Here is a 12,187-nt window from a genome sequence, read left to right on the forward strand (position 1 = left end):
TAATGGTAAAAAGATACAAGTTTATAACATCTTATAAAAACTACAGTTTAAAAGTGATTTTCATTGATCTCATCAGTAACACGCGCTCCCCCCACCCCAGTTGCAAAATAAGTATATTTTAAAAAAAAGACAAATAAGCCAGCCATGGGACTTTCCAGATATCACTCGGCTCGGATTCACTTACACAGGGGAGTTCTTGGTCCATCTGTCAAAACAGTAGTTCTGGGACGACTGGGGGCCACTCCCCCTCTGCCTCCAGGGATCAGTGTCACGCCACAGTGCAACTGCGTTCGTTCTACCTGTGAAAGGCACCCGGGCAGCCATCCTCTTCTTGTTCACACACTCCTTGACTCAAGAGCAGGTGTGTGTGTGTGTGTGTGTTTGTGTGTGTGAGAGATCTCTCACACTTAGCCAGCATGGTTTCCAATCGCTCGCCGCAACCAGGCGTCTGGTTTTCTGTCTGGGTGTTTTTTAACGCTCACACAGTGGAGAAGGAAATCACCCTGGCTGGAGATGGGAAATGGCACGATCAAGGTCTAATGATGCACATGAACACAGCTCTACAGCTAGCCTCTTCCCTGGGCTGTTCCCGATACAGGCCTCACCTGAGAAGACAGCTGAATACAAATCAGATCGGGTATGACAAGCTCAGCAGACTGCACACTAGAGCAGGGTCCCGTCTGTGAAACACACAGACTGTCCCCTTCCCCCCCACTCAGACGCGGGCTCGTGGATACGGATGCTACAGGAAAAATTAGCTTTCCATGGGTGCACAAGACGATGCAGTGCTCGTTGGCACCCCGCTCCAGAGAAGCAGCCAGCCTGACGCCCATGGCGCTGCAGCTTATCTGCTTTACAGCCACAGAGGGGCTGGGGATAGCTGCATTACTGTGGCTGCACCGGGGTGAATGCACCATGCTGTGACAGTAAGGGGCTTGCAAGTGCCTGGTTTACCCTAGCTTGAAAGCAGGGGAAGCCCCGCATTGCACCGGAATAATATATTTACACTGGAGGGTTGCATTGTTTTAACTTGCTCTCCTCAGCACAGACGAGGTGCTGACACGCCTCTTTGCTACAGTAAGTTAACAGCCAATTTTAAACATCGTCTTGTGCGTGTTACTAGAACTGACACGTTTTCAGCAGATTTATTTTGGAGCGCTGGTGCTAGCCAGGCTGCCCTTTTGCACTCAGCTCAGACAGGGAAACTTTTGTTTCAAGTCAGTTTCAGTTGTGTTCCTTGTCAGCTTCGCTGCCCCCACCTTTCTCATGCTATTTTGGCTGCAAAGCAGCTAGGAAGAATAAACTCATAGTCATGAAACATCTCTGTCAACGTTACTCTTTATCCCCGGGTATAGCTTGGGGACACTAAGGAAAATTAATCCTAATTAAAGGTCTGATTTATAGTGAATTAGTTAAACTGCATTAAATCCCTGTGTGAATGCTTATTCTTAATTCGATTTATCTTAATTCACTTTGAAATGTCATGACAGGTTACTTCTAAGGGGATTTAAAAATAAAAAAAACAAAATGTTCAAATCATCATAAGTCACCAATTTATGGATATAAAATTGAGAACACTTTCCATGTGTCAGCTGAGGGGGTTTGCAGAGCACGAGCCATATGTGAACCCAATAAGCCTCTTAGCCCCAGACCTGTACTTTTTACTGGGAATTGAAATACCTCTGCCGAGACGGTTTAGAAAAAGGCAGTCCCAGCTGCAAACAATTTGACCTTCAGGCTTCAAAACAGCTGCAGTTTCTATAGTGCACTGGCAGCCTGCAGCATCAGCTAGACAGATGAACCCCTTCTATAGCACACAGCGTGCATGCATCAGCTACTCAAAGACACGGACTATCTGTAGCAGCAGTGACGCCAGTAGCTCTGCAGGTCAAAAAACAGCTTTTGAGAAAACCCCCAGCCACACCCCCACCCCCAAAACTCAGCAATGCTGAACGCAGACAGCTTCAGGCCCTCACACGTTCTGAGCAGCAAGGTTCCCACCCATCATTTAGGGGTCTCTGCCCCAGACCACAAGTGCTCCATCCGCTATGAAAGTTCAAAACCAAGAGTTACTTTGTCCTCTAAACCAGCATCTGGTTTAACCGAACTAACTGTTTGCCAACACCCTTTTGCCAGTAGTCCTACAGGATAGCTTGTACTGCCCCCTTGTGCTGGGCAGAAGTACTGCCAGACTGTAACGCGCCCAACCAATGTTCATGTCACAGCCACACCACAAGATCCACCATCAGCAGTTTTACACAGAAGATTTGTGTTCCAAGAGTAAAACTTCATACTTCTCTCTGCAAATGGGAGTCAGTACAATTAGCACAGGGAAAACACAGATACTGAACAGTCCTTTGCCCAAGGTCGGTGTCAGAGGTGGGACTAGAACCCACGACCTTCTGACTTCCCATCGACTGCCTTACTCGTTGGGTAGGGACAGGAGAATAGGGACACCAAACACACAACGGGACATCCCATTTCAGCCATTATTGCCACAGAGCACAAGGAGCCAGGGCTGAACAGCAGATCATGCCTGTTCGGAAGAGAATCTTAAATCTAGGATTAAAGGCTTTTCTGGTGACATTCTCCAGGCCAAGATACTTCACCTTAACAGGGATGCCACCTCCAGGCGTTCAGTGTTAACCCCACCCATGAAACCCAGTTCTACAGACGTCAGACACAGGCAACGAGGTAGCTTTTAAAAAGCCAGGATTTCTGGGGGCCCGACAGAACGACAGGCCAACTCTCTGCAGGAGCCAGATACTAGTCCCACAGCTGTGCTGATGATCAGTGATGCTGATGTTCTGACACAATAAGGGGCTAGGTAAAGCTGCATGTCACTGCTGGTTTCAGCTCCCTTCACCACAACATGGGGGCGTGGGTGGCTGGGAATCGCCTTTTACCAAATAAAGAGGGTAAAAAGATGGAAAGAGTCTTAGCTTCTCTGAGGAGCAGGAAAAGTTCAGAGTTCCTTGAAATTCCATCATCGGCGAAAGAGAGCAGAGAAAAGACTCATGCAAAAGTGACTCATCTCTCCTTCTCAATTGGATTTGACCCAACTGGACCAGCTAGAATGATAATCACCAGTGGTTTGCCTCGAAGCTGCTTCCATACAACACTCCCCTGACCTTGCGCCCCACTGCCAGGTTGCAAGGCCCAGCACCGTTCAAACAGCCGTCCCCTCTCCTGGCCAGGATAGCTTAGTCCATGAGCCTGTGGGGGAAGCGTCCTAAATGTCTCCTTCCCTGCTATGCCAACCCAGGTGCTGGCAATGTGGAACACCCAGCTGAGAAGCTAGCCAGTCACCCATCCCACTGCTCCCTACAACAGAGCCAGACACTTTGCCTAGTGTGATTCTGAGTGACAGAATCAACAGGGCTTTCAGCACTTCCTTGACAAGACCATGCCGCAGTCTAACAGACCTCACAGGTACCAGCAGCCTATGCTTTGATTCCAGACAACACCCAGAAGTGCCAGACGTATAACAGAGTGTGATTTTCTCGGGTAGGGAGACTGAAAAGGAACAATTCTAAGCCGAGGCTGCAGGGACCTGGCAGAGAATCACGCAAATGGCACCAAAAATGAACCATTCTGAAACGGTCTCAAAGAGCACCCTTGGCCTCTAACAGGCAGCAGGAGCTCATCACGTAACGTCGTAACTAACACTCCGCTCTTCCATCCTGTGCGGTTACAAGCAGCCCCTGCGTTTGTCTGACGGCGTGGGAAGGCCAAGAGACGGAAGATGCCCATTTAACTTCTTCCAACTCTACGACAACAAAGCATGTTAGATGCAAGCAGGAAGTTGGACCATTGTGACTTCAGGGTTTAAGGCGCTCAGGAGCCCTGAACTCACAGCGCCAGATGGATTCAGCAGGAAGGGTAGTGTTTGACACCTGGGAAAGACAACTCAGGCTACCAGGTTCCACTCTAGCCGTTCCCCAAAGGAGACCGCAGTGCATATACAGATGTGGTATTCCGCCGGGGAGGGATTTGGATGAAAGGCCCCATCAAGTACAGCATTCATACTGGTGTTTCCAGCACGCAGGTGCAGGGAGCACGCTGCTGGCGAAATTCTACAAAAGAACCAACCAAGGATGCGTCAGGCCAAGCCAGGTTGCCCTGTCCTGTGCGGGGTCTGTGGAAGAGACACAGAACTCTGTTCTCTTTGGAAACTAGCTTTCAGTCTCACCTTTGAGAGCCGGGGGAAAGCAGAGCAGAATCTGGCAGCAGGATGCGTTGCAAATCTCCCCTGGCAGAGTGTCTCACAGAGATATATGGCTGAAAGGGGGAGGGGGAGGGAAATCCAAGATAGAAACACATTCCTATCTCTCTCTTTTTTTGGGGGGGAGGGAGGGGGCGGGAGGAGAAGAAGAGAAGAGGATGATGAGGAGCACCCATGGGGGAAGAGAGTCTGAAGGGACCTGAAGACCCAAAGGAATGGTGCAGTGAGATAAAGAAACAGAAGGTCGACTTCTAACATTAGCAGCGTCCCCGCTGGCCTAAGATAAACTTGGGCAGTATCTACCTTTGCCGGACAAGGCCAGGCTGCACCGGTGCAGAGTGTGCTCTGCTGCTGGGAGAGGCTGCTACAGAAAGGATTTTATTTTGGTATGTAGCTAGCTACATGGAGGGCCACATGATTTGAACTAAGTGACAGAGCCACTGACATTTTAAAGAGCATTTGGGTCATTTCCCAAGGGCGCTTTCCTCCAGTGTCACTGATGCTCAGAAAGCCGAGTCCAGATTCTTGCTGTCCCATGTGCCCTTCTCCCCCCTGCCCCAGAACAATTACCAGGACACCAAGTGACGTCTTGGGGCAGAAACAGGAGATCCTGAGCTGCAGCAATACCAGCTGCTGTGCACAGACACCAAACTTAGCTAGACCCAGGCTATGCAACCAGGGACATCTGGGTGGGGCTCCCAGCAGAGCACTGAGCAGGAAGTAGGCAATATACTGCTGTCATTGCAGGGGGAGTGGGAGCCAACCCGCAGACATGAACAGCCTCTTCCTTCCCCACATATTTGCTCCCAGCAGGGAAAGGACTGATCTTTAGCTGACACTAGCTGGGCTTGAGCTTTCAGAGGCAGGGCATGAACATGCGTTGGGAGCCGAGAGGGGAATTTGGGGAGGCAGAGTTGACGCTTTGGTAACAGGCTTTTCCTGGCCTGCAACAATCAGGGTTCCTGAGAGCGGCTGGGGAGCCTGGCCCCCTCCATCATGCTCATGGTTTCTGTTTCTTCCCCAGGAGGAAGTTTAACTGCCTTTCCCTGCAGTCCCTTTAGCTGTTTCTAGCTCCCCCTGAACTGGGCAGTTGCTCCTGGGCCACTGGAGAGTTGCCAGAGAGAAGATCACAGTTTATTTAAGTGGTGTCCACCCGCAAGTGGACAGGGCACCGATTTAATGAAAGTGAAATCCAAGAGTGGGTTAAATTCCGCCCCCAAATCCACAACAGACATTGCAAAGATCCATTCCCGGCTAGCCCGCGGGGTCAAACACAAAGGGGTGGATCTTATCCCGAACTACAAAGCAACTGAAAGCCTTCCCGAGTGTGAGCCAATCCCGGCAGCGTTTGAGGCTAGAGCATTTCTGAGAAAGCCAGATTATGGGCTGCTGCCATGAACCAGACTAGGATCTGAATTCCAGGGGGAACAGGGACCTGTGGTATTGTGATCACCCCAAGCATCCTCACATACACACACACTGGGGCCAAGGAAGGAGGGCAGCCTCTGGCAGAAGCCGTCCCCCACAGCCATGGGCTGTATACCCCGAAGCACTGCCTGTCACAAGGGGTTTGGGTGTTTCTAAGGGTTATGTTCAGACAATGCCATGCGGGTTCACCCAGGCCTTGTATACAGCAGCAGCTCACACAACACCATTTCATAGGACACTGATCACACCAGCTGCTGGTTGTCACAAGAGTTTCAACTGCTACCTTCCCCTCTCCAACAGTGCGCTCTCCTCCCTCCCCCTCCAACGTCCCTGCTCATTTCTTGAGGTGGAAAGAGCAGGAGGAAACTCGGTTACAAAATCAGACGCCCTAAAAATAAAAGCTCCGCAGACCTCCTAACCAAGCTCTCGGCTCAGATGAGTTCTTGCATTTCACACTTGAACCAAAATCCTCCACAGCTGCCTCTTATAATCCACTGCTTTGTTGGTCTCTTCCGGTGAGACTGGTTAAAAAAAAAAGAGTCAAAAGAACAACATGGTTGATTTCCACCCCGCTGTATTTCATACCTGTGAGCTCTACCTCGGTGTGAGCTGGTCGGTCAGGTGATGGCAAGTGTTAAGAGTCTGAGGCGAGTGTCGCTAGCTTTGCCCTGTTGTCCCCCGAAGCCTTTCCTGAGAGGCAAATGGTGATACTTCAAAAACAAATCAATGGAAAAGAAAGTTTATACACAGCTGCCCGTGGCTTCTGCTGGTTGGGTAGAGATTCCAGATCATTCTCATCTTATCTACAGTGTCAGGACCCCATCTGAGAGTCTAGGAGAATCCTCAGTTCTGTCCCCACCTTGACTGGGGGAGCAGGAGCAGGCAAAACCAGACACAGAAAACTGAAAATCCTGTCCACTTCCTAGCTTCTCCGACGCATCACCCTGGCTCCTAAAGCAGCAGCTGCGAGTCGGGGGTTTTGGTCTGGCAGCCCTGGCACATTCGTTTGTGTCTAAGCAGCCGATCTGTCCTGGAAAAGCTCTGCGAGAGATGGAGGAGAGAGAAGGGCGTTATTGCAACGTCAGATCCAGCCAATAAGAAAAGCACCAACGCAGGGCAGCGTGAGCTGCAGGCGTCTGTTAGGGAATGGCAGACTCGCTCTTCGGAGCTAGGAAAGACTCCTAGAGCAGCAAGGCAGGGCTAGATTCTCCACTCAGCACAGGGAGCCGGAGTCAAGGGTGCTGTGTGCTGACCCCAGCCCAAGTGACAATAGTCCGAGAGCTGCTCTTGCTTACACAATTGGCCTAGGGTCACTTAGACCATTGGTTTAGACCATGGGTCGCGGCGGCTCTCGTCAGCACAGCCGATCGGGCCGTTAGAAGTCCTGGCAGCGGTACTGCCCAGCTAAGGCAGGCTAGTCCCTACCTGCTCCGACACCGTGTTGGACCCCACAAGCGGCCAGCAGCAAGTCCATCTCCTAGATGGGGGGTGAGGGGAGCCCACTGGGCTCTGCCCCCGCCCTGAGCACCGGCTCCATGCTCCCATATGCTGGAAACTGGCCAATGGGAGCTGTGGGGGCAGTGGTGCCTGCGGGTAAGAGCCACTTACACGCCTCCCCCTAGAAGCCAGACCTGCTGCTGGCCGCTTCTGGGGCGCAGCGCGGTCTGCAGTGCCAGGACAGGTGGGAAGCCTGCCTTAGCACCCCCCCTGTGCCACTGACTGGGAGCTGCTGGAGGTAAGCCTGTGCCCCAACCCCATCCCAGTGTGCCCCCTCAACCCAGAGCCCCTTTCTGCACCCCAAACCTGTCATCCCCAGCTCCACCCCAGAGCCTGCACCTCCAGCCCAGAGCCCTGACCCCTTCATGCACCCTACTCCCCTGCCACAGCCCAGAGCCTGCCCCACTAAACCCAGAGCCCCTTCCTGCACCCCAAACCCATCATCCCCAGCTCCACCCCAGAGCCTGCACCTCCAGCCCAGAATCCTGACCCCCTCATGTACCCCAACCCCCTGCCACAGCCCAGAGCCTGCCCCCCTAAACCCAGAGCCCCTTCCTGCACCCCAAACCCATCATCCCCAGCTCCACCCCAGAGCCTGCACCTCCAGCCCAGAATCCTGACCCCCTCATGTACCCCAACCCCCTGCCACAGCCCAGAGCCTGCCCCCCTAAACCCAGAGCCCCTTCCTGCACCCCAAACCCATCATCCCCAGCTCCACCCCAGAGCCTGCACCTCCAGCCCAGAATCCTGACCCCCTCATGTACCCCAACCCCCTGCCACAGCCCAGAGCCTGCCCCCCTAAACCCAGAGCCCCTTCCTGCACCCCAAACCCATCATCCCCAGCTCCACCCCAGAGCCTGCACCTCCAGCCCAGAATCCTGACCCCCTCATGCACCCTAACCCCCTGCCACAGCCCAGAGCCTGCCCCACTAAACCCAGAGCCCCTTCCTGCACCCCAAACCCATCATCCCCAGCTCCACCCCAGAGCCTGCACCTCCAGCCCAGAGCCCTGACCCCCTCATGTATCCTAACCCCCTGCCACAGCCCAGAGCCTGCCCCACTAAACCCAGAGCCCCTTCCTGCACCCCAAACCCATCATCCCCAGCTCCACCCCAGAGCCTGCACCTCCAGCCCAGAGCCCTGACCCCCTCATGTACCCTAACCCCCTGCCACAGCCCAGAGCCTGCCCCACTAAACCCAGAGCCCCTTCCTGCACCCCAAACCCATCATCCCCAGCTCCACCCCAGAGCCTGCACCTCCAGCCCAGAATCCTGACCCCTTCATGCACCCCAACCCCCTGCCACAGCCCAGAGCCTGCCCCCCTAAACCCAGAGCCCCTTCCTGCACCCCAAACCCATCATCCTTAGCCCCACCCCAGAACCTGCATGCCCAGCCCAAAGCCCTGACCCCCTCATGCACCCCAACTCCCTGCCATAGCCCAGAGCACCATTCCCCACTCTGAACCCCTCACTTCCAGCCCCACTGTGCAGCCCTCACCCCAACTGTCTGCCCCAGCCCTGAGCCGCCCCCCGCCCCCCAGCCCCAAGCTCCATTGAGTTGCAGGCATCAATTTTCTCCAACTGGGTCGCCAGAAAAGAAAAAAAGTTTGAAAACCACTGACTTAGGCAATGGAGAATTAGCACAGCCATGCCCCATCACCACTCCTGACACCAGCTTTTAATTCCCACTGGGTGGGTCCTTAACTTCTGTCATGGGAATTCCCCACTGGCTGTTTTCAGCCAGAATCCAACCTCTTTTGCACTGTTTGAGCAACACAAGGGGCTGGACCATAACCAAGAACCCAGCCCAGCGCCCAACCACGCTTCTCAGCTGACCGAGTTGGTGTCTAGAGAGAAGACACAGCCCCACGCGGCTGAGCAGCTGACTGTTCTGCACTGCTCTGCTGGGTGGTAGCCCGGAGTCTAACCCAGCTTGGACACTGACTCTGCAAGACAGCTGGGCCAACGTTTTCCATGCGTGGCTACCGATGGGGGGTGTCTCTGTTTTGGGGGAGCCATCCTGGGCCACGTTTGGCCTGATATTTTAAGAGCTGCTGAGCACCTGCAATCCCAGCAGAAGTCCAGGAGAGCTGGGGGTGCTCACAGCTCATGTCTCAGGTCATGGATAATGGAGGCACCCTAAAAGGTAGCGATTTCTGACCTTAAACCCTTCGCAATCCCCTACTTTCCGGGGGGGGGGGGGGGGGCTGTGGGAGCATTTGCTCATGTCTCTGCAGAGCGAGGAAGATGAGCCATGCTCTGCAGGCCCTAGGCAGAGATCTGCACTGCTAGGCACAGACCAAAAGCAGCACCAAGCAGATTTGACGGGGCCAGATCAAAACAGGAACAAATTCCTGGCAACCTCTCCTCCAGGCTGTTTGTAGGAGGACAGTGGTTCCGATAGGAAGGAAGCAGTTTCCCGCACTGCGCGGGCACAGATCTGAGTGCGCTAGCTCCCTGTGATAATCCCGCTGTCCTGCTCTGGGAAACCACTAAGCCTAGCAGCCTCCCTAGCACAGAGCCTGGGCTGATGCCTAGTCCCAGGAAGGGGCATCTCCTCCTCAGCCCAGCCATCGCAGGAGTAACCCTTGCAGGCTGTGGGCAAGGGAGTGTCTGCTGCAAAGCGACCCCACCCTTTGCTCTGCGGCATGCCTGGCCAGGGTGGGGGTTACCTGCATGCAGCGCTCGCACTGGTAGGGTTTTTCGCCGCTGTGCACACGCTTGTGGCGCTCCAGGTGGTACTTCTGGATGAAGCGCATGTCACACAGATCACACTCGAACGGCTTCTCACCTGGGGAAGAGCACAAGGGGCTGTGATAGGGAGGCTTGTACTGCCGTCTGCCCCCCCTCCCCACTCCCCATCCACCCCAGTGGCGGCACAGAGCCTCGTGCCACGGCCTGGCTCCGAATCCCCAGTGCGCTGCATGACCCAACCTTGCCTGTCTGGCTGGCATCTCTGCCCTCGTCTCCTACTGTGCCCCCACACTTACCCGTCAATAATGCCACTTTGAACCACCTCTCCTCTTCATTTCCCTTTCCTAGTCTGTCTCAGCGCCTTCCTGTGGGCAGCCTCTTAACCCATCTGCAAAGCCACTGCCTTCTCCCCATTCAGCGCTGCCCCCCGTCGGAAAGATCATTCACCAGGCTGGTTGGCATTAACTGATCAGTTGGTGCATGCCCCACAGCTGAGTAACCATCTGACCTTGTGGAGGCAGCGCTTCATCACTGCACCACGTGTGAGTTTCCCTTGAAAACTCACAAGGGCACAGACAAATTTAATCCTGAACGTCATCCCCTCTGCACAGCCTGTTTGGTCCCCTCCTTTGCTCTGATGTCACAGCCCCACCCTATTCTAGAGCTCACAGCTCTCTCCCCCTCGCTGCAAGGTTCGGGGCAAAGCAGCAGAAAAGCAAAGAGAGAGGCAGGGAGATAGAGACAGAAGAGCGAGGATCTTCCATCATCACGATCCAAGCTCTCAGCAAGGAGTGGCTCACACGGCAACAGCAGCTTCTTCCTCATCAGATGCAGTGGTAGCAGCTAGAACGCAATGCGGTGAACGCACCACCTTTAAAGGCAGCGTTTGCAAACTCTGCACCCAAGACCTAATATCCAGGCAGGTACCTGTTCTGATTTAAACATTGCTAGGACCCTAGTGCCCTCTTGCAACCTTTCTGCTTAAAGAGCCGAGCTGTTTGATCAACAGAGCCCCTGTCCTCACTGGAGCACAGCTCAAGTTATAGATGCAGCTGGAGTTACGGATCAGTCTCTCAGTACTTCACCCCCTGTTCTGCTTCTGATCCAGAAGGCCACAGCAACCCTTGGCAGAGCAAGACCCTCGCTCTCCTGGCTCTGTACCAGTATGGATGAGGATGTGTCTCTTCAGATGGTAGCTGCTCCGAAAGGCTCCGTAGCAGTGCTCGCAAATAAAGTTCTTGGGGATTCTCAGCTGGAAGGAGCCGTTCTGCTCAATCACCGTCATCTGCAAAGCACAGACAGACCCTCACCATTCCCGCGCACGGCACAGCGAGCACATAACACTGCTCTAGGGTCAGGTGCTGCCAAACTATTCACCCCTCCCTATCCCCTTCCATTTGGGGACGTCCAAGCACTTTTGTGAACGCTTCAGGGCAGGGACCATTTTTGTCATGTGTCTGTGGGGTGCCTAGCACAACAGGACTCCGGGGCCCCTAGCCACTGCATTGAAGATTGCGAAGCACTTTGAGATCTCCTGATGTAAAGCTCTACGTAAGAGACAGGTACCATTATTAATGCTACAGTATCAATAGTTTAGCCTCCCAGTCCTCCTAGAACATAAGACAGAAGATGAAGACACTGAGGGGCTAAAGGACAGGTTTCTGGCCATGCAGCAAGTCTATGGCAGGTCCCAGGACAAAACTCAGGAGTTCTGATTCCAAGTCCCGTTGCTTTATTCACAAGAGCACTCTTCCCATTTTAGCAGAGATTCTTCCTGCAAGTGAGACGGCTTCAGTACTGCAGGGAGAACTAGTATCTGCCACAGGACGTCAGTTCACATTTTGGTTGGGGGGTATCGTGTTCCCCCCCACCTTTACCCCAATGTCACTCTTGGAGCCTGTGAATCCATTTCTTGGCTGAAAGGTGCTGGGCCCTCAAGGCTGAGCAGTGCGATGGCAAACAGCTGGATGCCTGAGCTGTGTGAGTGTTTGGAGACAAACCCCTGAAATCTTCAGCTGTCTGAGATACAGGCAGCAATTCTAACAGCTCACTCAGGACCAAGGGTTGGCCCTGAGCGTGGTAAAACTTCATAACACAGCCCCGTTTGCCCCACTCCTCCCTGACCATACGACGGACGATTACCTGCCTTTTTAATGGTCTTTTTTGGCTGTGATGCTTCTGCCAGCTCTTCCTCTTTACGGCTGCGAGATTTCTCGCTCTCCTGGCGGAGACCCTTAAGGAGAGAAAACAGGGGTCAGTTCTTTCCCTGTGCGCATTTCTAGAGTCCCTTGCCCCCTAGAACCCTCTGGAGATGCCCTGCACCATTACATTTAGAGACCGCTTT

At 53.7% G+C, this 12,187-nt stretch overlaps 1 protein-coding gene across 3 annotated transcripts in view; it reads right to left on the reverse strand.

Annotated features, from left to right (window-relative positions):
* ZNF740 (zinc finger protein 740) overlaps positions 1–12,187 on the reverse strand; it is a 14,591-nt gene continuing 2,404 nt past the window's right edge. Inside the window, exons 4-8 of one of the 3 annotated variants that reach the window (XR_003999395.1) lie at positions 11,990–12,076; positions 11,005–11,128; positions 9,822–9,960; positions 6,239–6,694; positions 1–507 (exon numbers count right to left, since the gene is read on the reverse strand). Coding sequence is in view for 2 of the 3 variants with exons in the window: in XM_030554508.1 (XP_030410368.1) it covers positions 6,457–6,694; positions 9,822–9,960; positions 11,005–11,128; positions 11,990–12,076 (588 nt within the window). In the remaining variant the exon portion in view is untranslated. Of the gene's footprint in view, positions 6,695–9,821; positions 9,961–11,004; positions 11,129–11,989; positions 12,077–12,187 lie in introns of all 3 variants that reach the window. The other 2 variants (XM_030554508.1, XM_030554509.1) reach the window with 2 other exon arrangements.

The sequence above is a fragment of the Gopherus evgoodei genome, chromosome 3, assembly GCF_007399415.2.
Source record: "Gopherus evgoodei ecotype Sinaloan lineage chromosome 3, rGopEvg1_v1.p, whole genome shotgun sequence".
NCBI lineage: Eukaryota > Metazoa > Chordata > Testudines > Testudinidae > Gopherus > Gopherus evgoodei.